General features: G+C 58.4%; 9 protein-coding genes across 9 annotated transcripts; 4 read left to right on the plus strand and 5 right to left on the minus strand.

The window, feature by feature from the left end:
* Positions 1-664: 664 nt before the first annotated feature.
* Positions 665-1,327, minus strand: SLS55_006088 (uncharacterized protein; the record flags this gene model as incomplete). Its single annotated transcript, XM_066777525.1, has 2 exons — positions 665-1,101; positions 1,315-1,327. 2 exons carry the CDS (start codon positions 1,325-1,327, stop codon positions 665-667), a joined length of 450 nt encoding a protein of 149 aa, XP_066631620.1.
* A 339-nt stretch (positions 1,328-1,666) lies between these two features.
* SLS55_006089 (uncharacterized protein) lies at positions 1,667-2,225 on the plus strand (the record flags this gene model as incomplete). Its single annotated transcript, XM_066777526.1, has 4 exons — positions 1,667-1,675; positions 1,726-1,739; positions 1,806-1,831; positions 1,945-2,225. 4 exons carry the CDS (start codon positions 1,667-1,669, stop codon positions 2,223-2,225), a joined length of 330 nt encoding a protein of 109 aa, XP_066631621.1.
* A 639-nt stretch (positions 2,226-2,864) lies between these two features.
* On the minus strand, positions 2,865-3,240 carry SLS55_006090 (uncharacterized protein; the record flags this gene model as incomplete). The annotated part of the gene is made up of 2 exons (XM_066777527.1): positions 2,865-2,901; positions 3,065-3,240. 2 exons carry the CDS (start codon positions 3,238-3,240, stop codon positions 2,865-2,867), a joined length of 213 nt encoding a protein of 70 aa, XP_066631622.1.
* A 2,687-nt stretch (positions 3,241-5,927) lies between these two features.
* spn4 (Septin spn4) lies at positions 5,928-9,017 on the minus strand (the record flags this gene model as incomplete). Its single annotated transcript, XM_066777528.1, has 12 exons — positions 5,928-6,100; positions 6,166-6,360; positions 6,584-6,851; positions 6,984-7,027; positions 7,102-7,234; positions 7,530-7,535; positions 7,620-8,171; positions 8,227-8,537; positions 8,596-8,758; positions 8,813-8,855; positions 8,914-8,927; positions 8,982-9,017. The coding sequence occupies 12 exons, from the start codon at positions 9,015-9,017 to the stop codon at positions 5,928-5,930; spliced, it is 1,938 nt and encodes a 645-aa protein (XP_066631623.1).
* A 392-nt stretch (positions 9,018-9,409) lies between these two features.
* Positions 9,410-12,301, plus strand: PWP2 (U3 snoRNP protein; the record flags this gene model as incomplete). The annotated part of the gene is made up of 5 exons (XM_066777529.1): positions 9,410-9,427; positions 9,480-9,592; positions 9,652-10,147; positions 10,204-10,454; positions 10,501-12,301. 5 exons carry the CDS (start codon positions 9,410-9,412, stop codon positions 12,299-12,301), a joined length of 2,679 nt encoding a protein of 892 aa, XP_066631624.1.
* A 524-nt stretch (positions 12,302-12,825) lies between these two features.
* Positions 12,826-13,991, minus strand: SLS55_006093 (uncharacterized protein; the record flags this gene model as incomplete). The annotated part of the gene is made up of 2 exons (XM_066777530.1): positions 12,826-13,341; positions 13,704-13,991. 2 exons carry the CDS (start codon positions 13,989-13,991, stop codon positions 12,826-12,828), a joined length of 804 nt encoding a protein of 267 aa, XP_066631625.1.
* Positions 13,992-15,168: 1,177 nt separating this feature from the next.
* Positions 15,169-18,085, plus strand: SLS55_006094 (uncharacterized protein; the record flags this gene model as incomplete). Its single annotated transcript, XM_066777531.1, is given in 5 exon segments — positions 15,169-15,250; positions 15,270-17,368; positions 17,433-17,690; positions 17,924-18,019; positions 18,077-18,085. The coding sequence occupies 5 exon segments, from the start codon at positions 15,169-15,171 to the stop codon at positions 18,083-18,085; spliced, it is 2,544 nt and encodes an 847-aa protein (XP_066631626.1).
* A 3,568-nt stretch (positions 18,086-21,653) lies between these two features.
* On the plus strand, positions 21,654-23,051 carry SLS55_006095 (uncharacterized protein; the record flags this gene model as incomplete). Its single annotated transcript, XM_066777532.1, has 1 exon — positions 21,654-23,051. One exon carries the CDS (start codon positions 21,654-21,656, stop codon positions 23,049-23,051), a length of 1,398 nt encoding a protein of 465 aa, XP_066631627.1.
* A 2,435-nt stretch (positions 23,052-25,486) lies between these two features.
* SLS55_006096 (uncharacterized protein) lies at positions 25,487-27,351 on the minus strand (the record flags this gene model as incomplete). The annotated part of the gene is made up of 3 exons (XM_066777533.1): positions 25,487-26,305; positions 26,356-26,747; positions 26,826-27,351. The coding sequence occupies 3 exons, from the start codon at positions 27,349-27,351 to the stop codon at positions 25,487-25,489; spliced, it is 1,737 nt and encodes a 578-aa protein (XP_066631628.1).
* Between the last annotated feature and the right edge of the window lie 114 nt (positions 27,352-27,465).

A 27,465-nucleotide genomic window follows, 5' to 3' on the forward strand; every position in this document is an offset into this window, starting at 1 on the left:
TTTGGTTGCTGTTGGAGAGGAGTTGTAGCTCTATGGTTGCACTGGTGATGATCGCGATCCTGGCATTGAGTTCGTTGCGCTTGTCGTCGCGGGGTTTGCGAGGTGGAGGTTGTGAAGTTGAGGTACAGGTGTTGGTTTGGCTTGGAGGCCCGCAGCGCGGAGGTCCGCTGTTGATCTCCGGGCGTGCTCCTCCGCACGTCACCGATCCAAGCTCCGTGAAGAGCTATCAATCGCAATTCGAAACCAAACAAGCACTTAAGTCTAAAGCCGGGTATAATACTAGCGGATCTACTCAGACTTTGGTTTATCTGCAATGCCAATATTGCGCACTAACGTACATACATTCAAATCCAAATGAACCCTCAGAACTGGCTTGACCGAAATATAGATTTCTATGTCTAAGCTCGCAATCAAATAGGTTACCCCTGGGATGCACTCTTTGAAAGTAATATTCGTTCATAGCCATAGTACTCTTAACACCTAAAACGCCAACAGTTGTGAACATGCGCTGAAGCTCTTTGCAATCTTCCCAGGATGACTCTCCGTTTTTCAATACACATCTTGCGAACTGCTGAACATCAAGAGCGACGGCCTCGATACCACCCTACGTCCCTAGCCCTCAATCATCCAAATTCCCTTCCACCAACTCGCCCGCTCACTCTCTTCACCTCAGCCCCAACCCTCCAAACGCCTTATCCAGCTCCGCCCCTTCATCGCTCTGCACAACGCCCTGCATGGCCTCCCCACCCCCGCCTCCACCCCCACCACCCAGGCCCGGCTGCAGCATCGGCGGCGGCGCATCCTCATCCATCAGGTTCCCACCGCCCTTCCGCTCCGGCACCAGCATCTTGACCTCCTCGTCGAGCCAGCCGGGCGCGACGCGCCGCTTCTCGGCGAGGTCGCGCTCGCGCAGGCCGTCTTCCCAGCGGCGCGTCGCCGCGCGCGCGTCCTCGGTCAGGCGTGTCAGGTGGGCCTGCAGCGCGCGGCACGAGGCGATGATGTCGTCCGGGTGCGCGGCGTGCTGGCCCGACGCCGAGGTTACGTACGTAGGCTTCGGCGGGGCGTTGTTGTCTTGTAGTTGCTGGTCGGCGGCGGCGGCGGCTTCGGGGTTGTTGGCGATGGCGGGTGGGTCGGTGACGGAGGGTGGGAGGGTGGAGGGGAGCTGTTTGTAGGTGTAGGGGAGTGGGGTGGCGGTTGGGAGCGAGACGAATGGCGAGACGGTGAGGGGGAGTTGGGCGAGGAGCGGGTGCGGGTCTGAGCAGAGCATCGTGGTCAGCGGAGAGTATGAAGACGTGGGGAAGCTTGGCGGCGTACGGTCTTCGTGCATGGTGGGCGAGAGGGTCGTTGCCCGGATAGGATAACTTGGCAGGAGACGATGCTTGTGATGCTGGACAACAATCGGCGACCTGGTGGAGCAGAGAAGAAGTCGGCGACCAAGGGACGGGGGTGAGCGGTGGAGAGGGGTGTAGATGCGGGAAAGCTAGGTGATGGGCGGCTGGAGCTTCCGCTTCGGTGTGGCGTCAGCCCTACGATATGGCCTGATTTCATCCACTATTTTGCAGAGCTCCGGCGGCATTCCCACGCGCCCAATCCTCTGCACTCCCTTTTCCCCAGGAACACACCATCCGCCAGACAGTCGCTCTCCCCTTCTCGCATACCCGCAACAATGAACACCGTAAGCTCTCCGCCGCCTCAATTGCATAGCTTCCGCTGACGCCCGCACAGATCAGATCTACCGCGTACGTCATTCGCAGTCATTCCCGATCACCTCCGTAGGGCCGACACTCACACTTATCCTCCACCAGCTACGGTTGGGGCGTTCTTATCGTCGGTACGTCCACGGCGGTCAATGGCTGCGACCCACCCATATGCCCTGCTTCCCGCCACCGAGGGATCCATACAGCAAGTCGCGCTCTGGGCTAACGCGAACTCTCTCTCCCGCAGCCGGCGGCGGCGCGTACTACTTTGCGAAGAAGGAGATCAACGCGGAGCGGGCCGAGAAGGCGGCTGCCGACCGCCGCAAGCGTGAGATGCAAGCGCGCCTCGAGTCGCAGGCCTTCACTGGCGGCAGCTCCAACGGCGGCGCCAACCCCAGCCAAGAAGCCAGCCAGGACCCCGCGCCGACACGACATGCCCCCGAGACCGCAGGCCAGCAGGTCTTCGAGAAGAGCAAGTACGAAGCGACCGAGCCGTTCAGGAGCAGGAAAGGAGACCGCTTCAGTTGAAGGAATGATCGCTGATGGGATATGAAAGGAATCGATGATGGGGAACCACCGAGTTAAATGCGAAAAACGAGGGGCAGTGGGGAGACTAAATATGGATTGAAGTCTGGGGAATTGATTGGGTGTAGCCGAAACGTGGGCCGGCTACATAAATGTAAGCATGTCTCCGGAAGCCTTGGACTGGGGCAACCGGCGGAATGCTCAAGTCGGTTGCTGGTTATAAAGAAGCATTTAGCTTCTCCAAACTTCTATGAGGCAGTCATGTTCGAATGGTCTTAAGGGTTGTAATTGGTCGGATCTGTATCTCAATCACCGCTCAATCGTGTACAAACTTCAAAATTAAAATTGTTCATTCTGCTATGTCGTCGAAACATGCAAGTCTCCCGGGGGAGAAGCAAGCCGCTCAGAGCTAAAAGAGTGGCTGTTGAGTCCAAAATGAATTCCTGGTATATTGCCGCCAAACGCCAATACGATGCTCCAATGGGAGGGCTTCGCCAGCCCTTGGCCCCTCCCGATTCGAAAGTCACCCTAAGTCCCTACGCCGATGAACCGCGCAAACGCTGCTTGTTCAGCGCTTGCCGGCAAAAGAAGAAAAGATGAAAGCCGATCATGGTAGCTCCCTGATCGGCAGACAGTTTCCTTCTAGAACTTGGGGCTCGGCGTGAATGGGATCGGCGGCCTAGCGGACGGTGCTCCGTTAGTCCTGTGTACAATGACCGGAGTGGAGCTCCCCTGACTTGCTCAACACGCCCGCGTAGACATTCTATTTTCTTGGGATATGCAATGCAGCTGTCGAGGCGGCGAAAAGGAGAGCAAGAGAACAGACAGGCTGCAGGACTTACTTGGTCATGTAGGTGCCATCGCGCTTTGCTTGACGGGTTTGAAGGTAAGGGTGCACAAAAGGCAGCACGACGCCGGCGGTGATGGCGCTGTGAGCAACGAGAAGCTGCATGCGCGAGTAGCGCGGCGCGAAGGCGCTCGAAGAGTAACGGCGAGCGGCGTGGCTGAAGGCGGACATGGTGGATGGGTTGGGCAAAGCTTGCTCAAGACGGTATAAGAAGCGAAGCTGAGTGGATCTCAAGGTGCTTGTTGGCTTTGGAAAGGCGCGGAATGTTAGCACGGGGTGCTTCGGTATAGTGTAAATGGTATGATAGAGCTGTGTGGGAAGGAGAGAGAAATGCTGGGGGGAAGATGGAAATATAGAGGTGGCGGGACTTGCGCCATTTTGCAGAGAGTCACGCAGGCGTGAGGTCTGGGTCTTACAGGCAACAGGACTTACCAGAGGGTGACTATGATGCCAGACCGGAACAGGGCTGAGCTGGTGACTGACGAATGCTGGCGCTAAAGCCGAGACGGGCCGCAATACAGAATAGTCGGGTGTTTTCTTAGAGGCTGGTGGGCTCAGGAACAGGCGGTTGGTGTGAAGCGGAAGGTACTCTTTCCAAGGAAGAAGCAGCCCGGGGGGCGTGGAGAAATGATATATGAGCTTCATGCACGACCAGAAGAGCATTCCCAGCTGCGCGCTGAGCCCTGCGAGTAGAGCCGCCCCTGCGCCGAGCCGCCCGGGCCATGCGTGAGTGTGGGCTGGCTATCAGGCGACACGGCCGCCCTCTTCCCGGGAGCGCCTGCCCATCAATGCCTGCTATTGGGCTTGTGGGCTCGCCGGTCGAATGCTTTTCCCTCGCGCGCCCCGCCTACCCGTTGCAGCCCGCCGTTCCTGCCCCGCCGTCACATGGCAGCACACCATTCCCGCCTCCCATGCCTCACACCCGGCCCAGATGCCGCTGCCTGTGCCTCCCCGCCATCGCCGCCAAGCAGCATGGCAGCGCGTCGCCGGTGCTTCTTCCGGCGCTACTGTGGCATGGCGACATCTGGCTGCACGCCCTGGACGCTGGCCCAGCTGCCACTGCCAAAAAAGTCCCCGATCTGCCCCGAGCACAGGCGCGTGTAGCGCCTGCCCTACCAGGCCTGGCCCTGCGCTTGCGCGTTGCCCAGGTCGCAGATGCTGCAGAGTGACGCTGCGGCCGTCCCTGATGTGCAGCCAACATGAGGATCCGTGGAATGACGACAGATCAGGAGGCGCGTCGTCCCCACGCCTAAGCCAGCCTGCTGGCTGCAAATTAGCGAAGGCGGCTGCGTGCATCTGCGCCTGCCACGCGGCAAATCTTAGGGAAGTGAGGGCAAACGTGCGTGAGGCATGGTCACTAGGTAGGGACACGATAGTCAAAGACGGAAGGCGGATCCTCGTCAGATTATGGTGCGCCGATACGCAGCAGCACGCGACCACAACGTCAAGTCGAGACGAAGCCGAGGGACGACCCGAAACGAAACAGCTCTCTTGCAGTTGCTCCATGGCATTCAAGAGTTGCCCAAAGCACCTGGTCTCCCCGAAGTCTCTCACCACTTTTCTCCGCAACAGCTGCCGTTCCTCGCCTCCGTTCGCCCACGCATCCCGTGCCGTTCCGTGCGCCGGCTGCGGACCCCTCCTTTCTTGCATCCTTTCAGCCTTCTTTGAAATGGCTTTTCTCCTATTGGGCCACTGGACCCCTGTCTCGCGGCGCCTAGTAGGTGTGACAGCTGGCCATAGCGCACGCCATGTTGCCACGCGGTAGTGGATATCGCTCAAAGCCACGCTCGAGAACGTCAGCTCGTCCAAAGATGACTCTATCTTAGGAGCGTAGGCCCTTGCGCCGGGAAAGGATTTTTGCGTACGTTGCAAGAAGAGAGAGAGGCGGAGCCTATCGTTCAAACGGTCAACTTCTAGCCCTTGTCCTGTGTGTGCATGGTGCTTCAAGTCGCCCACGCATGCGGGTGGATCAACATCTGCAAAGTGACTAAATTGTTATCCCGACCTGTCCCCTTGACACTATGCAAGCTGGAAAGTCCATCACTCTCATTTGCACCTCCAATCGCTCGGCTTTAGCCGTTCTCGTGCGCATAATCCGAACAACTCTACTTGAGCTTGCGGTGAGCCAGTAGGCGTTTCTCTAATGTTTCTTATTCCATCCTCTCATTTTATCGTGATTTCATCCCTGTTGGCCTGGCCACCCATGCAGACTGGTTAGAAAATACACCTCAGCCAGTGGTCCAGACTCCTCAAACGTACCCACACAGGAGAAAAACGAAGGGCACTATCAATCAATAGTTTTCGAGAGGCCCCTGAGTGATCCGCGTCCCGAGTCAAGCGCCGTTCAAAAGAGAACGTATGGATATGCAAGGCACCCGAACACACATGGCATACCAGGATCATGCATCTCCTGAAAACTCACGTGCAAGTACCGCGTACCTTGAAAACATCATATTAAATCCTTAGAGCTTTATGGGACACAGTATCTTCTCGCCCACCCTCTACCATACCTCTTTAACGTTGTCGCAAAGGCATTACGGCCTTGCCGCCGTCGATATCTATCAACCTTTCCAGCTCCGCGTCGGGGAGACCCCACCTATACTCCCCAGACGACTACGTTTCCATCACCACCGGCGCTGGCGAACTCGTTTCTTCTTGGACAGAATGCCACAGCGCTGACGACGTCTTTCTTGGAGGTGCCCTTGGACTCTCCGTGCTGAAGCCGATGCTGAACTGTGCCCGAAACAACGTCCCATGCGAGAATACTACCATTCTCACTCCCAGCGATAGCAACGGTATCTTTGAGGCCGAGAGTTGAGCGGATGCGGTACTCAGTGTTCACGTACTATAGCGATATGTTAGGATGCGGTGAATGATTGGAAAAATACGGGGTGATGGAGCTTTGCCTCAGGTGCTTTGTAGGACTGCAGCAGTCTCCCGTTCGACCTATCCATCAAACGTATCGTCGAGTCGAGCGTACTGGTTAGGATCGAGTCGGCATCTCTAGTAGAAGTGACAGATGTGACCGGATCTGTCTCGTATCAGTCAACCACCCTCTCAGACGAGCAGACAATCCCCCTCCGTCCTTGTACTCACGTCCAAGCACGTCCACAAACACTTGCCCCATCCGGATATCGTAGGTCCTGAGCCTTCCGTCCACGCAGCCAGCGAAGATCTCGTGGCCCCAGACGCAGATCGACGAGATGCTATCCTTAGCTTCCGATAGCGTCATGAGCGGCTTGTGCGACTGGCTCTTGAGATCCCACAACTTGAGCGTGGCATCGAAGCTCCCTACACAAGCATAACGCCACGGTTAGCCCATCCACACACGCGCCCATCCCCACGCGCCCACATCCCGGCAACAGAGAATCTTCCGCATCCTCCCCCATATCCTACCCCATACCATCCCTCCACCCTCTGCTCCGCTCCACTCCGCCACAATCCCTACCCGAGGAAAGGAAAGCCCCCCACCACCACCACCAAAAAAAAAAAAAAAAAAAAAAAACACACTCACCACTAACCAACACGTCCCCCTCGGCCGCGAAGGCGACGGCATTGCACTTGCCCGCATGCCCGCTGAAGCGGCGCAGCGTCGCCGCCGTCGCCACGTCCCACAGGAAGACCTGCTTGTCGCCGCCCACGCTGGCGAGCCGCGCGTTGTCGTCCGCGACGGCGATGTCCAGCACCTCGTAGCCGTGCGCCTCGTATTCTTGCACCAGCAGGCCCCCGCTGCGGCCCGGGTTGAACAGCCGGATCGAGCGGTCGGCGCAGCCCGTGAGGATCTATGTTGTCGTTAGGTGGTCCCTTCGTCTTTCGCGGCGGCGGGGGGAAAAGGGCTTCGGTGGTTGAGAGCGAGGGGGATGCGGGAGGTTCTTCTGTGGATTTTGCGCGTTGGGTGGGTGGCGCGGACGTACATATTGGCCAATGCCGGCGCTGTACGTCACGGCATGGACAGGTCCTACTGCGGGGTTAGAGCTCGTTTCTAGTTAAGATTCTGGGCCAAGGGCCGGGAAAGGCAGCGCAAAGAATTACCGTTGTGGCCGGAGAGCCTGGCAATCTGCCGGGTTGGGAATTGTGCCGTCATGACATGTCGTAGGTAATGTAGTTGCGGAGCGTCGGTGATGTCGGAGCTTGTGGGAGGAGCTTGGATGCCATTGCGCACGGCCTTGGCATCCAAATCAGTATCCACATTGCTCACATCACGCAGGTTCCAGCTCAAGGGCAACGCAAAAGTTCATTAATCTACAATGGAGGGAGAAGTGGAAGATGCAAAATTAACCGATGCTTCCCCAGATTTTATGCGTCTCCCAGCTTGAAAACTCCCAACTACGCAACGGTTCCCGCGCCAAAACGGAATCCTCTCCCGCCGCCGCGCTGCACAAGAAAAAGGTTCAGCCGCTAAGTCGCAAAGCTTCAATCAACCTTGGACTGAAGCTCGCTGAGCGCCATTACAAACGTACTGAAGACTGCAAATGAGAGGTATCAGAAGAAAGGAAAAAGCGGGTGCACAGTGCGAAAGTGGCCTAACGACGGCCGTGGGAGCGCGTAACGCTGCCCTGCAGTGTCTCGACCTCTGCCTCGAGCTGCTTGATGACGGCGTGGCTCTGCTCCAGGTCCTTGTTGAGGCGGTCGCGCTCCGAGATGAGCTTCTGCTCCCATTGGCGGAAACGCTGCTCCTCCACCTTGACCTGCTCCGTGAAGCGCTTGCGGAGTGCCTCTTCCTCCTCCTTGAACTTGGGGTTGTCCAGCTTCCTGGGCCGAGCCTCGCCAAACTTCCGCGTCTCCATCTGCTGTGCCCTGTAGGCTTCGTAGTGGTTTTCCTCGGTCGTGTGAATCAAGTCCAGCATGTGCGTGCGGATAAGGATGGCGCGGAGCTTCTTGAAGTCGCAGTGCTCCTCGTTCTCGACCTCAGCAACACCCCAGGCGTATTGGCGGCCCTTGACAGTGCGGCCGTCGGTGGTCTGGACGTCCTTCTCAGAGCCGATGACGGAGAAGGGCATAGCAGCAATCAGGCTGCGGGCGTGCTGAAGGCCAGCCTCGTCGTCCTCCTCGAGCGGGGGTTGGTAGATCTTGATGCCCTGGGCCTCGATGACCGAGCGGATCTGTCGTCTCCTGTTAGCAAGAATGCTTCTTTAGAAATCAGCGGGCAAGCTGTACCTTAGCCTTGAACTTGGACAGATCAGCGGGGCTGAGAGTGTCGGCCTTGGCAACAACGGGGATGAGGTTGACGCGAGTGCAGAGACGCTTCATAACCTCAATGTCCAGAGGCTTCAGAGTGTGGCCGGTAGGGCGGATGAAGTACAGGCAGGAGTGGACACGGAGATCGATCTTCTCGGTACGCTTGGGCTGCTGCTCCTGGAGCATGTACGACTCATGCTGGTCGTCGAGGAACTCGATGATGGGCTGCCACGAGTCGCGGTTGTTGACATAATCACCGAAGCCGGGCGTGTCAATAACCGTCAGACGGACTGTGGAGCATGTCAGCAAATGCGCGCATTTCATCGACGAGGGGTCCCCTATACTGACCCTTGAAGAACTTCTCCTCAAGCTCGGCCTTGGTGATTTCGATCTCAACCGTCTTGTCGACCTGCTTCTGGTGGCGGCGCTTGTGATCGGCATAGTTCTTGATCGTGGTGGAGAAGAGGGTGTTGATAAAGGTCGTCTTTCCCAAACCGGACTCGCCAGCAACCTATCACACCACGTCAATCCCTGACCCTACTGCGTGCTTGCGACGGAGGCGTACCATAATAGTGAAGGCGGCACCGCGCTTGGCAACGATCTTGTGTCTGCGATGATGTTAGGTCGCGCGATCGCGGCAGCAAGGAGAAGCAAGTAGCTATTTACCGTTGGTTAGGAAGCTGGGGACTGGGTCAGTAAACGTTCAGCGCAGACGGATCGGGGAGCCAACTCACATTGGCAATGCCAATCGGGGACGCAGATTCCGCCATTTTCAGGTGGTGAGGCGCGTTGCCTTGTGCTGTGGTGGTAGGAAAGTGTGGAGCTGGAGCGAGCGTGAGCGGAAGCGCGAAGTAGCCCCTGAGTAGACGAAGCTCACAATGTGGTGACCGAGACCAAGCTGGGCGCGGACGTTGGTGGAGCGAGCGGACGAAGTTGAAGGAAGGGCGGGCGTCAATGGGGCGTCAGGCGCTGGAAGGCAGTGGAGAGCGGTGGTGGGAGCCCCTAAGTCGAGGTTCCCCTTCGGCGAGCGAGAGACCCTGGGGGAAAGCGCGTTGGGCCACGCTAGCACGCGCGCTCGGACCGCCAATGCCTGTGCGCCAAGTCCTCTGAGAGCTGCGACACCAAAAAGTTTCCCGCCTGTAATCGATAAGTCCATGCCGCCATGAAGACCGACTTTAGGGTGCGTCCTGCCGTTGCACGCCTCCACGTTGCCATAACTGACCCGCGCGCAGTTCTCGAACTTGCTGGGCACCGTTTACAGCCGCGGAAACCTCCTCTTCACTCCCGATGGCACCTGTCTTCTGTCGCCCGTGGGCAACCACGTCTCTATCTTCGACCTGGTCAAGTGCGAACTTCCCTCCGACCTGCGCCGCATGCATGACGCAGGGCCTGACATTTCTACAGCAACAAATCACATACCCTTCCTTTCGCGCACCGCCGGAACATCGCCCGCATCGCATTAAATCCCCGCGGCAACCTGCTGCTCACCGTCGACGAAGACGGCCGCGCCATTCTCACGAACGTACCCCGTCGCATTGCGCTTTACCACTTCTCGTTCCGGTCGCCCGTCTCATCCGTAGTGTTCGCGCCGAATGGGCGTCAGTTCGCTGCCGCAATTGGCCGCCAAGTCGAAGTGTGGCATACGCCGTCGACCCCGGATGCCGGCGAAGACGGTGAGCTGGAGTTCGCGCCATTCGTGCGCCACAGAGTATATACCGGGCATTACGACACCGTTGAGAGCATAGAGTGGTCGGGTGACTCGAGATTTTTCCTTACCGCGTCGAAAGACCTCACGGCAAGAATATGGAGCTTGGACCCGGAGGAAGGCTTCGTCCCCACCACTTTGTCTGGACACAGGCAGGCTGTCGTAGGAGCATGGTTTTCGAAAAACCAGGAATCGGTGGGTACAACTGCATGTCCATAGGACCAGGGCAGCACGTGCTGATTGAGATGCAGATGTATACGGTCAGCAAGGACGGCGCGCTTTTCGAGTGGCAATACCTTCCAAAACCTGACCTGAACGAGGACGAGGAGGAAGAGGATACAGAACGCTGGAGGATAGCCGAGAAACATTACTTCATGCAAAACAACGCGCACGTTACTTGCGCTGCGTTTCACGCAGAAAGCAATCTCCTGGTTGTTGGCTTCTCAAACGGTATATTTGGAATTCACGAATTACCTGAGTTCTCAACGATCCAAAACCTCAGGTACGAATCTTGAATGCCTTTTCCATTTCAAGACTAACTCCAACAGCATCTCGCAAAACGACATTGACTTTGTCACGATCAACAAGACTGGCGAATGGCTTGCTTTCGGCGCATCCAAGCTCGGCCAGTTGCTCGTCTGGGAATGGCAATCTGAATCCTACATTCTCAAGCAGCAAGGCCACTTCGACTCGATGAACTCCATCATCTACTCACCGGATGGCCAAAAAATCATCACCTGCGCTGACGATGGAAAGATCAAGGTCTGGGACGTTGCTTCCGGTTTTTGCATCGTCACCTTCACCGAACATACCAGCGGCGTGACGGCTTGCGAGTTTGCGAAGCGTGGTAACGTCCTCTTTACAGCATCTCTCGACGGCTCTGTGCGAGCGTGGGACCTGATCCGCTACCGGAATTTCCGCACCTTTACGGCACCGAAACGTCTTTCCTTCTCCTCCATCGCTGTGGATCCCAGTGGGGAGGTTATCTGCGCTGGCTCGCGCGACGACCCGGATATCCATATTTGGTCTGTACAGACCGGACAGCTGCTCGATACACTCTCCGGACACGAAGCGCCCGTATCGTGTCTTGCTTTCGCGCCGAACGGTGGCAATATTGTCAGCGGCAGCTGGGATCATAGTGTCCGTATCTGGGATATATTCGCACGGACCCAGACAAGCGAACCTCTGCAGTTGCAGTCCGATGTCCTCAGTCTGGCGTTCCGTCCAGACTCAAAGCAGGTTGCGGTGGCGACTCTCGATGGTCAGCTGTCCTTCTGGTCGGTCTCCGATGCAACCCAAGTCGGCGGTTTGGACGGTCGTCGCGATGTCTCCGGCGGTCGCAAAATGACGGACCGACGGACCGCGGCGAACGTTGCCGGCACCAAAGCCTTCCAGACCATCACCTATAGCGCAGATGGCACGTGCGTCCTTGCCGGCGGCAACAGCAAGTACATTTGCTTGTACGACGTGCAGTCTGGCGTCTTATTGAAGAAATACACCGTCAGCGTGAACCTATCGCTGGACGGCACGCAGGAGTTCCTCAACAGCAAGCTCCTAACCGAGGGTGGACCTCAAGGGCTCATCGACGAGACTGGCGATGCCTCCGACCTGGAGGATCGCCTTGCTGGAGACAAGATATTGCCTGGCGCGCAACGTGGTGGCGACATGAGCTCACGGCGCACCCGTCCGGAGGTGCGCGTTCCTGCGGTCGCCTTCGCGCCCACGGGCCGCGCATTCTGTGCCGCAAGCACGGAAGGTCTGCTGATCTACAGCCTGGACAACACAGTGCAGTTCGATCCCTTCGACCTTGATGTGACGGTGACGCCCGACTCGACGCTGGCGGCGCTGAAGGAGGGCCAGTACCTGCGTGCGCTAGCCATGGCTTTTCGGTTGAACGAACGCGGTCTCATCGCTCGGGTCTACTACGCCACCCCTCTCCAGGACGTGGCGCTTGTCGTGCGGGACCTCCCTCAGGTCTACCTTGCTCGCCTCCTGCGCTTTGTCGCGGCCCAGGCGGATGAGAGCCCGCATCTGGAGTTCAACCTTCGCTGGATCGAGGCGCTACTTACCAGCCACGGCCGCGTGCTCAAGGACCGGCAAGGCGAGTTTGCACCGGAGCTGCGGGCGGTGCAGAAGGTCGTAGCGAAGGTGCAGCGGGAGGTCGCGCGACTTGCGGAAGACAATGTATACGCCATTGACTTCTTGCTCACTCAGCCGGTGGGCAAGGAGAGGGGGGTTCTGGGGGCCGACGATGTGCTGGGCCTCGTCGAGGACGGCGAGGAGATGGAGCTCGAGGAGGGCGAGGGAAGCGACAGTGAGAGCGGCGGTGAATGGATGGGGCTCGATTGAATCCTTTAGATCCTTGCTCTCCACTTTTTCTTTCTACGGGTTTCTTGTTAATTTAGGGGATGGGGCCAAGAGGGGTTATAAAAAAAGGAGTTTGCTTTTTGGTGGACGACGCACGGGTAACTATGCATGTTGGTTGTCATAGCTCTGTTCGATAGAATACGGATATACTCGACGCGAGGATAAGATGTGGCGCTCAGTAGTGGGGAATGGGACATCACCGCAACCGACGGCATCCATCAGGTTCCACAATTCGAATAGTTCTCGAATTAAATGAGTGTCCCGTCATCGAGATTGTACACAGTAATGTACGCAAGTTGGATTTGTGCAGACGTCTTGTCTCTCATCATTGGAAAAGTATCTACAGAAGAGTAACGCTGCTTCCGCCGAGACCAGCTTCGGCCATCCTCTCAGGAAAGCTATTCACAAGAAAGGTAACCCTCAGCCACCCAACACGACACCACCATGGCAGTGACCTAGACTTCAACAACACCCAGAGCGAGGGCACGGCAGGCCCCTCTCCCCGTCTAGCACGACAGCACCGTCGGGCCAGGAATGGCGTACGACGTCGGAGTAGGGTAGTAGAGGTTGAAGACGATACCGGGGTCGTCGGTCTTGTAGGCGCCGGGGAACGCGACGCCGGACGGGGCCTCGGAGGCGGAGCCGCCGGTGACGTTGATCTGGGCGCACTCCATGTACAGCTGGGCGCCGGGGTAGGTGCTGGCGCCGTGCAGGGCGATGAGCTCGACGCGCAGCAGGTAGTTGCCGTCGGGGATGCAGGTGGGCATGGTGAAGGAGACCTTGCCGGCGTTGTCGACCAGCTTGTCGACCGCCCACGTGCCCGACGAGCCGTCCAGGCCGTCGGCGTAGATCTTGAACCACGACAGCCCCGTCACGTCCTCGGCGGTCGCGTCGGGGACCTTGGCCAGGTAGGCCATGATGGGGCCCTTGTGGCTGGCGCTGATCGGGTCGTCGGAGTCGGACGAGTCGGCGCCCGAGAGCGTGTGGTGGAATTCGGCCGTCACGGAGGCGCCGGCGGGGATCTGGAGGCATCGAGTCAGCAGGGCTGGATACGAGGGCATGCAAGTCATTGCGTGTGACGCAGGTGTGGGAAGTGGGCTTGGCGGCTGTGGTGCGGGAAGATGGGCTGTTTGGATTGCCGGATGGGGAATGCCGCTGTGTGTTTCATGTTGTTTCTGTTGCTCTCCTCCTTTTTTGTTTCTTGTCTGAGCCGCTTCGATCTTTTCTCGCGAAGGATGAGGATCCTTGGTATGGCTTGGCTGAACCCAAGGTGCTGCTTGGCCAACCGGTGTCCCTAACATCGCTTGCGGTAGGGGAAGGGATCGGCGTTTGAGGTTGTACGTAGAGGGGGGTAAAGATGAAGAAGTGGTATGTATGTACATACGTCAATGACAGCCGTCGGCAGCGGCGTGTTCAGGGGATTGACACCGCCGTTACAGATCACATCATCAGAGGTAACGTCGGTGATAGGGCTGGCGGCAGTTGAGATCAGCAGATGCTCGGCACTTGTTTTAACACGGACACGAGTGAAGGGAAAGACGCACCCGTCATAGTTGGGCACGCGAATGCCGGTCGTGTGGCCCTGAGACACGCCATTGACATAGAGTTCCTGGAAAATGGTGTGGGCGGAAGCAGCCGCGACCAGCGCACAAGTCGAAAGAATGGACCTCATGGCCAATGATGGGTATGGAGAACGGAGGAATGTCACGGCGCCGCCGATCTACGATTTGAGAGAGCAAAAGAGCAGTGCTTTAGGACCAGGACGCATCGCATATTTATTTGGATAATGAAGGCAGACGGAACAATCCTGCGCTTCCGCCGGCGACGCGCTCCGTGGGTCCTGCAGCGCAATTGGAAACGGAACGAAACAACATGGGCCGCCAGCAGGCACGGCGGGCGCCTGCACGCATGAGACTGGCACTGTTTCTGGACACCGACCAGGGGCACGCCGCGGCCGCGGGGAGTGACGCCAGCAACATCTGGGTAAATGCATGCTATAGGAGGTCCAATATAGCACCGCAAAAGAGCCTCGTGGACAGCAAAGACGAAGAGGTGGGTTGGTATTGCTGGAACGGTGCGCGCGGCGGCCAGTTTGGGAGGGGCCAGGCCAGGCGAGGCCGCAAGAGGCGAGCGAAACAGTGGGTGGCATGGCGAGAGAGACGAGCGGGGAGTCGCAACGGCGGCCCGGGCTATCGCGTGTATAAGCCTTCTAGCATTGGCTGGCGTGCATGGTGGGTGTCGCAGCCGCGGGTGCGCTTCCCGCGGCGAGACAAGCGAGCGCTGTGCTGGCCGCGGCAAAGGCTTGTCTCCAATTTCCCCGGCGTCGTGAGGCGGGCTTGTTGTTGGCGGAAGAAGAACCAAATAACAGGAGCAGCGGCTGTTGTAGGCGAGCCAGAAACAAGGTTGTTGTGGCGGGCCGCTGCTGCGGTTTAGGCAGCCTAGCCGAGCTCCCCCAGGTGCCCTTCCCGCTTGGCAGCAATCAACATCAATCAAACCGCCAGCCGACGGCCTGTGTTCTGGCCCGCTGACTCGCCGCCCCCGCTGCCCATTGCGCCTCCACCATGTGTCGAAACACGCCGCAACTCGCGAGCCACGGCCCTCGCTGCCGCCAGCCTGCCCGACCAACCGGAGCCCGCTCGTCCCGGCTGACGGGCAAGCCCACCAGGGTGCCTGATCAATCTAACCGTGCGCACGTTATGCGCCGCTCGAGTTGAGAAATGGATATAAGCCCATTGGCTGCCGCCAGGCATATTGCTCACCACCAGGCGCCCTTCTCTTCGTCTTGACGTCTTTCTCTTCACTCTTTCCCTGTCCTTCGTTTCCCTTGGCGCCGGGTCGCCAGCTTCACCATGAAGTTCCAATCCATCACCAGGGCTGTGCCCCTTCTTTCGTCTCTCCGTACGATTGCCCCTTCTCCCGTCAAATTCGAGGGTATGCTAACATGAGACAGTTTTTTCTACTGCATCCGCCCAGACCGGTGCTTACTACACCGATGCCGACTCCGGCATCAAGTTCTGGGAGTACACCGTCCCGACTGCCCAGACCACTGGTGGCTTCCAGTTCGGTATGGCTCTGCCCGGCGAGGCCGGCGGCACGAATGATGAGTACATCGGCCACATGGTTGGTGCCCTCGTAGATGGCGCTGGCTGGTCCGGTATCTCTCACGGAGGCTCCATGACTTCTGCCCTGCTCCTCCTTGCCTGGGCCGATGGCGAAGAGGTCAAGACTTCGTTCCGCTTCGCCAGCGGCTACACCACCCCCGAGATCTATGCCGGAAACGCAACAGTCTCGGAGATTTCCCACAAGGTCAACGAGACGCACTTCGAACTCATCTACCGCTGCCAGTGGTGCTTTGCCTGGGACCACAACGGTGCAACTGGCTCGCAGCTCCCCACCGGTTCGGTCGAGGTCATCGGCTGGGTCCAGGCCAACGACTCCCCCAGCCCTGTCGACGATGCCACTGGTACCATTGCTCAGCACGACAATGGTATGGGTCAGTATGGCCATGTTGTTGCCAGCGCTAGGAACACTGCCTACTCTACTTGGGCTTCTTCGGCCACTACTGTGCCCACCACTACTGCCGCCCCTAACGGCACTTCCACCGCCACCGCCACCTCGGCTCCTGTTGCCAGCTGCACTGCCACCAATGTCCCCACTGATACCTATGATTACATCATCGTCGGTGCCGGCGCTGGTGGCATCCCGCTTGCTGACAGGCTCAGCGAGTCTGGCAAGAGCGTGCTTCTGATCGAGCGCGGCCCTCCCTCCTCGGGCCGCTGGATCGAGGGTGACATGCCCTACTCCAACTGGAGGCCTGACTGGCTCGAGGGCACCAACTTGACCCGCTTCGACGTTCCTGGTCTCTGCAACGAGATCTGGCAGGACTCTGCCAACATTGCTTGCAACGACATTGACCAGATGGCCGGTTGCGTTCTTGGTGGTGGTACCGCTGTCAACGCTGCCCTCTGGTGGAAGGCACCTGCCATCGACTGGGACTACAACTTCCCGACCGGCTGGAAGTCGACGGACATGCAGTCTTCTGTTGAGAAGGTCTTCGGCGTGATTCCCGGAACTGACCACCCCTCCATGGATGGCGAGCGTTACTACCAGGAGGGCTTCAATGTCCTCCAGAACGCGCTTGCGGCTTCCAACTGGAAGCAGGTCACTGCCAACGACTCTCCTGATCAGAAGAACAGGACCTTCTCCCATGCCCCCTTCATGTATGCCAACGGTGAGCGTGGTGGTCCCATGGCCACCTACCTCGTGAACGCCGCAGCCCGTGACAACTTCAAGCTCTGGATGAACACCTCTGTCCGCCGTGTCATCCGCACCGGTGGCCACGTCACCGGTGTTGAGGTCCAGTCCAACGGCGATGATGGCTACTGCGGTACCGTCAACGTCACTGCCAGCAGTGGCCGTGTCATCCTCTCGGCTGGTACCTTCGGCTCTACCAAGATCCTGTTCCGCAGTGGCATTGGACCACAGGAGCAGCTCAAGGTTGTCAACGCTAGCTCTACTGATGGCGACACCATGATCGGAGACAGCGAGTGGATCAACCTTCCGGTGGGCCACAACCTTGATGACCACACCAACACTGATGTCCAGATCACCCACGGCAACGTCTCTTTCTATGACTTCTACGGCGCCTGGGACTCTCCTATCACGGCCGACACGGAATCCTACTTGAACGATCGTACCGGCATTCTGACTACCTCCGCTCCCAACATCGGTCCTATCATTTGGGATGAGATCACCGGCAGCGACGGCATCGCTCGCCAAATTCAGTGGACTGCTCGCGTCGAGGGCGACACCAACACCTCTATGACCATTTCCCAGTACCTGGGCCGCGGCTCCACTTCCCGCGGCGTGCTCTCCATCACATCGGGCCTGTCCATGCAGGTTTCAACCGTGCCGTACCTGCGCACCGACGAAGACAAGGCCGCCGTCGTGCAGGGCATCAAGAACCTGCAAGCGGCGCTCTCCAAGGACCCGAGCATCGTCTTCACCGTGCCTGCCGCCAACACCACCGTCGAAGACTACGTCGACAGCGTAATGACCCACTTGCCCCCTTCGCCCCCGTTTTGAGCCTCTAAGACTGACCTTGTAACGCCAGTTGCCCGTCACGACCTCCAAGCGCCGCGCCAACCACTGGATGGGCACGGCCAAGATGGGCACCGACAGCGGCCTCGTTGGCGGCACCGCCGTCGTTGACACGGACACGCGCGTCTACGGCACCGACAACCTCTACGTCGTCGACGCTTCTGTCTTCCCTGGCATGATCACGACCAACCCGTCCGCTCTCATCGTCGCCGTCGCCGAGAAGGCCGCCGAAAAGCTCCTGGCTGCCGAGCCCGCTGAGGCAGTTCAGAAAGTGAGTAGTTGAAAAAAAAAATCGATGCTTCAGCTGGTGGCGGTGGTGAAGAAGCTGCGCGGTGGTGGTTGAGAGAGAGGGTGTTGGTGATGATGACGACGACGCGAAGGCGTATGTTTCGTTCTCCTTACTTGACCTCGGTGTCACGCTCTGGGAGTTGTTGCTTGCGCCAACCATGTCTTGCTTATGCCCTTTTCTTGGACGTTCGATGCTAACGCGAGTTCGTGAAATAGTACTACCAATGCGGCGGTCGCAACTGGACCGGCTCCAGGCACTGCGCGGAGGGTCTGACGTGCACGCACTACGAGGGTAATGCGGATTACATGCAGGTATGCTACTCCATTCTACCCAGCCATTCTTATGATTCATGACTAATGTTTCTACAGTGCATCTAAGCAAGGTGTTGTCTAAGGAGAATCAGAGAGTCGAGTTTCACGCGCCCTTCCTGGACATAGCTTATCTTCTTGTGGATACTTTTGAATTAGAAATATTGTTGATGTCACTATGATGACCCCAGCCTGTTCTGCGTGCATGTTGTGGTGCCTTTGCAGAACCTATCCAGTGTGCCACCCTAACACGCTCTGCCACTTGCAACCATCTTGCCACTAGTATCATAGCAGGGGATTATGGAAACGGCATGGTTCCCGCTCCTCTTCAGTAGCGGAGGCTTAGTGGAGAGATAAACCGAATACTGCCTACTCCAGTGAACGTTTGCTTGGCCGAGGAGGCATCTTCATCTGGCACAGCGGCCCCGACGGCTTCTGAGCCAAACGAATAAAAGCATGTCATTTGGTTCGTTCCCGAAGCACATGGCACCGAATCTCATGTAGATTGCACGACCATTGGTCGAGACCGAGTTCTAGATCCCATGACCACTTCACCCCGCACACAACAACGATCCGTACCGTGGGGTGAGGGAGGCCTTGACGGAGATACGAGGCAAGGCCGAGTTCTTTTCGGCCCGCTGATCGGGAGGGTGTCCACAAGGGAGGACGGCATAGGGCGCGCTGCGTGGACGGACGCGCGTCGAATAAAACCGTTGGCTGAAGTGGTCCTGGGCAGTCGTTCCCGGCCGTTCGACGAGGCCTTTTACCGATCAAAACCTGAAACGGGGAAATGCCTTGTACGGCACAAGAGATAAGGTGGGGGCGAGAATATGGAAGAAAAGAGGCCGGAGCGAAGCCCACCACTTACCGTATGTGGCCCCCGGGAAACGGATACGTTGTTTCACACGTTGTTGGCGGCGGCGGCAGCAGCAGGTCGAGGCCGGACGAATGGTAGGGGTCTGGCCCAGCAGCCTACATACTCACGCTAGCATCGCCACCGCGTGAGCAGAATCGACTTATTTCTTGCATGATGGACGGGGCCGGTGTGTTTTCCGTGGCATGTGGGTGATGGCTGTACATGACTGGTCAAGCCGATGATTGACTGCGCGGCGTGTCCAATGGCCGGCACAGCACAGGCTTCCAGGTGTGGTGGAAGTTGATCCCGCGGGATTGATGGAGATGGGGGTGGCGTGCGGTAGGCAGTGATCAAGGAACGAAGAGGGGGAATAGTCTCGGCATGTTTCGTCATGTTGTACAAGTGATGTCGTTGGCGGCCGCTTACTGCAAATCCGCATTGCTTAGGGTCGGGGTGCCGATGCACGTTTAGAATGCCATCTGCCATACGTGGCGGTGCGCCTGCGGAGAAGAGGTGGTTGCACTGGGCTGGTGAATTTCTGCACGTAGCCGACGATGCGCGGCAGGTAAGCCCAGAGCTTCCGGCCAACTGGACGGGGATATGGCCACCGGGAAGTACCAATGGAGCTTCCCGAAAGATAGCCGGAGGGATGGTCTTGAAGCTTGCACCTGTCGAAGCCCCGCTGTTATGCAAGGCGGTACATCTTCGTTAGGGTTGTGTCGATGATGGCATGCCCCCACGCTAGACGAGGAGGGGCGTGTTTCGAGCAAAGGCGGGGCTTGCAGCCACGGCGTGGAGGGAAGGATGGACGACGCCGACACGACAGGCAGCCTTTCTTCGCAGTTGGTCGTACAACCGCAAAGCGGGGGAGTGGTCGCGGGAGAAGCGCCTATAGGGCGTGATCCGCCGTGCGGCTGACGGAGAGGGTCGCCTCACGGGCGCTGAGTGGCTGCCGCGGGCTGGAGGAGGGGTCGACGGCGACGGAGACCGGGGATGCAGACATGCAGGTGTTCGCCGGGCAGACGCGGTGGCTTATGCGGGTGCTGAGCAACGACCAGGGCCCACAGTCGTATTCAAAGCCTTGATGTCATTGCTCCGCGACTGACGGCGTCTGGTGTTGCAGCGAGTGCGGCGGGCCGCGGCCGGTGCCGGGTCCGCAGCGGACATCGGAGGCAATAATTGGGCGGGCCTGGGTGGAGTTCCTGTTCCGAGCGTGGGAGCAGCCAAGCTTTTTGCTCGGCCAGGGTCTGCCACCGCGCTGCGCATCTGCAGGCTGCAGGCCGTGGGCTGTGGGCCGTGGGCTGTAGCATTCCACTTGCCAGAGCCGGACTTCTCATCAGGGAAGCGCTGCAGGCGCGGGTGGGCGCTGGGCGGAGCCTCGAGCGGCGTAGACCCTGCGCTTAGTATCGGCTGGCGTAGGAAATGACGACCTCTGACTCTTGCCCTTTTCAGGGACGCGCCCCTCCCGAGTCCCGGCAAAGCTTTGCGCCGCTGCGTTATCGCGCTGCCGGCGAGAAAGGCGCAGCGTGGGAGACGGGACTGAGACGGGGACAGACTGCAGGACCAGGACTGCAGGACGCGCTGCAGCCGACGCTGGCGACTGGCGCGCGCGCAAAAAACACCAGCGCAGCTGACTGGCGCGCGACCCGTGATGCAGCCTGTTCCTGGAGCATGCATCTGACTGCGATTGCCGGCGATTGCTCCCCACTAGCTGGCCATGGACAGTCAGAGCACGGCCAATGCATAAAACCCGGCGGGCCCCTCGCGGCTGTGATATCGCAAGAGCCTCGCGCACCCGGCACGTCAGCACTCGCAGCACCGCGCCGCATCGCGCAGCTCACCCGCTCAGCTCCCAGTCTTGGCGCGTGTTGCGCTGCTCCCGCGACGCTTTGGGACACAGGCATTAGTGCCCAGGGTCTTCCCCCACGCCGCGCCCTCGACAGCTTCACCACCGTGCAACCCGGACTGCCCCCTCCTCTGCGCAACGCCTCCACAGTCACCTGAGCCGCCCGCTCGCTCTTATTGCCGCCTCTGCGCCGTCTCCGCGCCAGCGAGCCCCGTCCCGCGTCCCGCCTCCCCTGCCGCAACGGTTATGAACTTCAAGAACGACACCTCGCACTGGCCCGTTGGACAAGAGGACATCAACCGCTGACAGGGCCGTGTCACCGGTCGAGTTATAGCAACTCCAGCTTCCCAATCACCGCCCTAAGCTGTCCCACGCGGGCTGCCGCCCTAGCTTGCTTTTGCCCGCCTGTCTCACACCGACCGCGACTGCTTCCGTGCGCGCTCACGCCTGCAGCCCCCCCGATCCGGCCGTGGCCTTCCAGTCGTGGTGCCTGTCGCTTCCCCGGATTCTGCTACTCCCAGACGGGCAGGCGCTGCTCAACCCAGCCGGCAGCGTCTCAGCGCGCGCCAGGCGGCCGTGAGCCCCGGCTGGCTGCCCGACTGGCTGCTGTTTACTGCTCTGGCACCACCCGCCGCCTTCCCCTATCGTCAGGGCCGCCGCCATGGATGCCTCCATGACGTTGCTCAATGCGCATATTCAGTTCCTCGTACGTCGCCTCCGCTTTTCCCGTTCCATCATGTCTGCGCCGCGCCGCGCGCCTTCTGAACATCGCCAACTGCACCTTGCGTCCCCTCCAGCCAATCCGCCCCCTCGGTGGCGCCGTTGTAAGGCTGTGTTAAAAGCCCCAGCACGTCGTGCCTGTGTTGCCTGCACCTGGAGCTTAGCCTCGACCGCCCACCACCTCCCCCCCACAACGCTCCTCTCTCTTTGCTGACATGGTCCTCTCGCTCCAGGATACGCAGCTGGCTCTGATACACATCCCGCTGCACCTCTACTCCAACTTCCTGCAGCCCATCCTGCAGCTGCTGCTGCCGTCCAGCCGCCCGAGCAGCTCCGACAGTGCATCCACAAATGGAAGCAACGCACCACGCTCCAAGAAATCCTGGGCCTACGAGCACCCCTTCACCAACATCTCCGTGACGCCTGTCGAATGCTCGATTGCGTGCTCGCGTGAAATGGCCGAGGATCTCTTCACCCCTGTGCGCGACAGTCTAGATCCGTCAAGTAGAGATCAGGTGTCCATCACAAATGAAGACTACATTGTCATGCAAGTTGACGGCGAGGGGCTTGACGCTGGCCAGCGTGTCCTCGAGCTAACCAGCCCGCTCGCAATGGCAGGCATGTGCGTACAACTCCTTCACGACCTCCCCCAGCCCAGCACTTCTCCCAGTCTTGCCCACCAGGCCCACTTGCAAAACACCCACTCTGTTTTTAGCCCACAGGCGCGTTCGACCCGTCAACCTCCACAGACTCCGCGTTCAACATATTCTCACACCTCTGGTGCCGACAGCTCCATTTTCTTCATCACCACCTACTTCTCCGACTACATCCTGGTCCCGGTCCGCGCCCGTGGCCAAGTCATCAAGGCGCTCGAGGATCGTGGTTTCGCTTTCGAGCAGACCACGTCATCCTACGTTAACCCCATCGCCAATTCGTTCAGCACGCATACGCGCAACAAGTCTAGCTCCTCCTCGTTCGACTCGTTGCCCCCGCCTCCCGGAACGCCTCCGCCTGCTAGCATCCACGAGCTGCAAACCCGCACCTTCTCCCTTCTCAAACGCCGCAACATCGTCTTCGCTGTCGATCCGTCTATCCAGCTCGTCCAGTGTGCCGGCAGTAAGGACAGCGCCTCGGCACGCCCTGTCAGCGGTGGGGCCCTGAACGGCAGCTCACTTTTGAGCCGTGGTCACCCGCCGTCCGTCGAGGACACACTGCATCTCGGCCTTGTCAAATGCCTGATCAGCGCACCCCGTCCTACCTTTCTGTCTCTCACCCTTACCGACACCGAGCCCGCCTCGGTCCTGCTAGAGAAGCGCCTTCTTCCCAACTTCGCTCCAGATGTCCTGCTTGGCTCCAAGGAGGACGTACTCGTGCCAATCACCTTGGACCTGCGTGATCTTCCCCTCGAAAGTACCGGGATCGTCTGCGGTGTTGCTGGCAGATTGGTCGGTGGAACCAGCGGCTTTGGTGGCTTTGAGGGAGAGGGTAGCGATGCAGTTGAGATGAGCTACCTCTCTACAGCAAGAGCCGGTACGGTCATGGTTGGCGAGGAGGAATTGGAGAGAGCCATGGAGGCCTTGAAAGGCGCCGATGAGCAATTAGAAGCAAACTGAAGGTATGGAAGTGCCTCCGAGTAAATGTGGGAAAGGATAAAGAAAGGGAAAACGCTCTTTGATCGAGGAAAATTACGGGTCAACACAAAATCAGTTCTGGGAAGCGAGCAATTGGGCGCAAAGCATTGGATCAAAAAAGCGAGTGGCATATTTCTGCTATTTCGGATATTGTCATTATTTCTAGCAGCATATCTCGCACGGTCGTTCTATCACGGCCTTGCCTAACTTTTTGCATGTCCGAAGCCTTGACAATCAAGCATGCACAAGATCTTGTTCCTCAAGATGCACAACTTCCGGTATATCCAGATATTCAAGTCTCAACTCTCGCCTGATCTATGCTCTGACGTGCATTTGCAAGTTCCAACACGCTGGAACAGGTTCCGACAGCAAAAGGCAGGATCTCACTCGGCGCCACACGGCAACGATCGACGCACCTGCAGTATCTCCATCCGACATGAGCGCCCTTTTGCTTTTTCCCTCGTCCGGACTGGCGCGGCAGTACGGCCGACTGGCGAGGAGGGGGAGCATCAGCAGCTAATGTAGCGCCAGTGGCGCTTCCTTGCGTCATCCTGTTTTCTGACATATCATGCAAGTAAGACAAGCCGTTAGTCGTAGCACCTCACGCATCTGTAACCGGGTAAAGGAACAAGTTCTTTTTTTTTTTTCTAGCTGCTTTCTTAGCCCGGTGTCGCCGCTGTTGCATGGCGCTTGGATCGATCCCTTGACGTCGTTTCTGTTCAACTAGCTCCCGGATAGCGGGTGCCGAGCTAGCTGGCAATCGCAGATAGCCTCCGCCTCCGCTGGGCGGGCGGGCGCGTGACCATGCGGGCCACGTAGTAGTGAGATAGTGGTAGTAGGTTAGGTCCATAGCAGCACCGACGGCGACTACTGGCCAAGCCACAAGAACACACGTGTCGGCCCCAACCACCCCCTTCTTCTCTTCCCTCTCATATCCTTTTTTTTTTCGCTCTACAAGGGTACCGCTGCCCTGGACTTGTCACCGCTCCGCTCGCTGGCCTTTTCTAGCGTTTTTTCGGGTACTTCCGCGACGGAGTGCCTGCCGTGCACACGCCCTGGGAATCTCATACATGTGATTAGATTGTCGCAAAGCCCGAACCCGATTGTTTTTCGTTCCGGGGGTACGCCTCGATCGTGTCGGTCTGATAGATATCGGATGACCGGAGCCGCATGTGATGGCTCCTTTGTTTACTGGGGGGTTTAATGGTGTTGTTTACTTTTTTTTTTTCTGCGTTGCTATCGGTTGCTCCCGCGGGAAAGAGGGAAAAATCATCCATTGGTCAGTCAGTACAGCGCCTCGAGTCGGTAGTGTACACGAGGAAAACGGTACGATAGTCTACCCAAGCTCGTCCGCGTTGCTTAAATATCTATGAGCTAGAGCGTCGAAACTCGTTTTCTCGGTCTTTAATCCGACATCGAATAGTAAGGTCCTGTCGAGTTAGCGCCAAACCCCATCGTAAAAGATGCGGGAGTGTAAGTAACAATTAATAGAGAGAAACTGCGAGATAGAAAGGCATAAGACGCGTGTAATTAAGTAAGTAAGGCAGGCGTTACCGCAAGGAACGAGGCTGCTAAGCGAATGCTTACTTGTCGAGGAGCTTAGTGCAGGTGAGGTTGCGCACCACCCACCCACCCACCCACTCACCTACCCATCACCTTATAAACACCAGTGTTCGGAACCACCCACCCACGAGCTCGAGTTCAAAAACGAGCAAGTGCATTGGAATATGAAGGAGCGGGAAAAAAAGAAAAAAAAGGCAAAAAAACTACCCAGCCGGCCAGCGGCTTCAGGTAGGAAAAACCCCAAGTCTTACCCCGTCCATAGGGAGCTGCAGGATTTTTATTAATGTCGTCTTTGTGAGCTTCGAACCTAGATCAAGTGCAGTTAACCAGTACTTTCAGTGGTAACAATTATGAACGTTACCACTCTGCCACGAAACCCGTGGCGGTGTCGGTGTCCTGTGGACAAGAAGAGAAGCTCACTGACTGACTAATATACCAACGCACCCCCAACATCATCTAGCCGGCCACGAAAGCTCACCGACTATGACACGACTTCCCTCCACCTGAAACAAGCGGGGTTTTGCGACGTCCAACCTACGAAGTTGTAGTCACCGAATCATTCGGGAAACCGTCACTTTTCTATTTTTCGTTGACGACACTCACTTGCGCCTCTTGAAATGGATTCTCCAGCACCCAGGCAGACAGCAAGCATAGAGTTCGCTCGTATGATCCATATATAATAAAAGATGCCCGAGTCTAGAAAATGCTTCCCATCCAAAGCCTACTCAACCACACCCACCTACCCATCCACAATCTCTTGCATTTCCACTTCCGAATTTCAAATGGGAGAAAACAAAGATGCTTTCTATACGTCTCCATTCGATGGGACCAGAAAAAGAAGGACAAACTTATTCTCAAACATAAGCCAAACAGCCGTCATCCCTCAACCTTGCCACCACAGGCAGAACCGCCTTCCCGCCCGCCACACTCGGCCCCATAACGACGACCTCGCCCTTAGCTTCGTCGTCCGTCGTCTTGTGCTCATCCTTATCCACCAGCTTAAGCTCGACGCTGGTCGTCGGCGCGCCAAAATGGCTGTACTGCTTGCCCTTTACGCTCGTCGAGGACATCGACTGTGACTGCAGCTCCTCCCTGCGGTAGTCGTACACGTTCGTCTGCGTGACTGCGCCCGCGACCTTGGCCGCCGTGAGCGCGTACACGACGCGTGCGTGCAGGTAGATGCGTAGGTCGGACAGGTCGGCGCTGCTGAGCGGCGGTGCGTCCTGGGCGCCCGCACGCTCCGAAACATGGACGAGACGCAGCTTTCCGGGCGTGGTGCCGACGGCTGCGCGAGTAGGGGCATTTAGCTTGGTCAGCAGCGTGTTGGTTGGCAGCTTTCCGGAACTGGTCATGGCGCGGGTTTCGGTGTAATGCGCGAGCTTCTTGACGCCGCTCGTCACAGAAGCTGAAGTGGCGCTGTGCAAGTTGGCGGCTGTCTCAGCGGAGATGGAGATGACAGTGGGAGCAACGGCGCGGGTAGCAAGGCTAAGTTCAACCCCGGGGCCTGCAACAGACGTGATGGCGAGAGAGGCATGGCTGAAAAGTGCGGCCATGGTCAGCGCCAGGGTATACGAGCTAGTAAGAGAGTCGGCGGGAAGGAAGAGATCCGAAGGAGTGAGGCGCTGCCCGGCAGGCAGAGCAGAGATCAAGCTAGCAATGGCAGCAGACATGTTCTGGGGGAGTTAGTAGCTTGCACAGATTCAGAAATGGCCTTTGATCTCACCTGCTGCGTGAACTCCACGGTCTCCCCTTCTGAGCCCTCACGGTCCTGCCAGATGGTGATGAGGTTCGGGGCCTTATCACCCGTTGCGTACTGCGGCAAGTCGGTGGTGGCGCTGGCTAGGTTGTCCTGCACCAGCTCATGCCAAGTAGAGACCTCAACCTTGCCACCAGCTCCCTCAGGAACCTCGTTCCAATCAACATGCCTGCTGGTCTTCTCAACAACCCAGATGGCCTGCTTCAGGTTCGGAACGCCCTGGGCAACATCGCTCAGCGGAATGGAGCCCGCCTCAGCAATGAGGGAGTCGGCACCGCTGTGCTGGAGCATCGCCACGACAATATTGTGCGGTTGGTTGTACGGAATCAGGACAGGGGAGAAGCCGTAGAAAGCCCCAGCTGCGAAGGATCACGCCATCAGCCGACGTCTTGCTTAGGGAAGAGAGGCTAGAAATGTAACGAGGAGGGATAGCATACCAAAGACAGTGGTGAGCAGCTCAATGGAGTTGGGCAGGTACACGGCCACGCGCTTGGCGCCGTGTTCCTTGACATAGCTGCCTAGAATATTGATCTCCTTGGTGACATCGTCGAAGCTGTGCTGGACGACCTCCTTCCCAATGACGGTGAGGATGGTGCCGGGGCTGCGCACTGGGTCGCCATGGTCGGCGGGGAGGGTGCCGAGCACCTTGCGCCAGACGTCGCGCAGGTCGCCGTCGCGGCGCTCGTAGCGCTGCTGGCCGGGAATGCTGAGGCCGGTTTGCAGAGGGTAGCCGTGCGGGACGTGAGGGCTGCGGTAGATGGCGGATTCGCCGGGCTGGCGGATACCGGCAGCGACGGAGCTGCGCTGTAGCAGCATGGGGTGGATGTCGGGGTCCTCAAGGCCGAGGTAGATGCTGTAAGCCAGGAAGCCGGCGATGGCCAGCACCAGCAGCGTGGTGGTCGAGTTCCATCCGGCAAAGAGCTCCACGAGCTGCTGGTCGAGCTGTTCTACGAGACCGGCCATGATTGCAGCACCGAGCGGTCGAGTGGTGGTGCGGGCGGAGTGTTGTGGAGTTGCAACAGCGCAGCTCTAGGGATGGCGGGGACAGCTGGGCAGGGCTGACGGCATCAGGGTCCG

Source organism: Diplodia seriata, assembly GCF_021436955.1.
Source record: "Diplodia seriata strain FDS-637 chromosome Unknown scaffold_6, whole genome shotgun sequence".
In the NCBI taxonomy this organism is placed as follows: Eukaryota; Fungi; Ascomycota; class Dothideomycetes; order Botryosphaeriales; family Botryosphaeriaceae; genus Diplodia; species Diplodia seriata.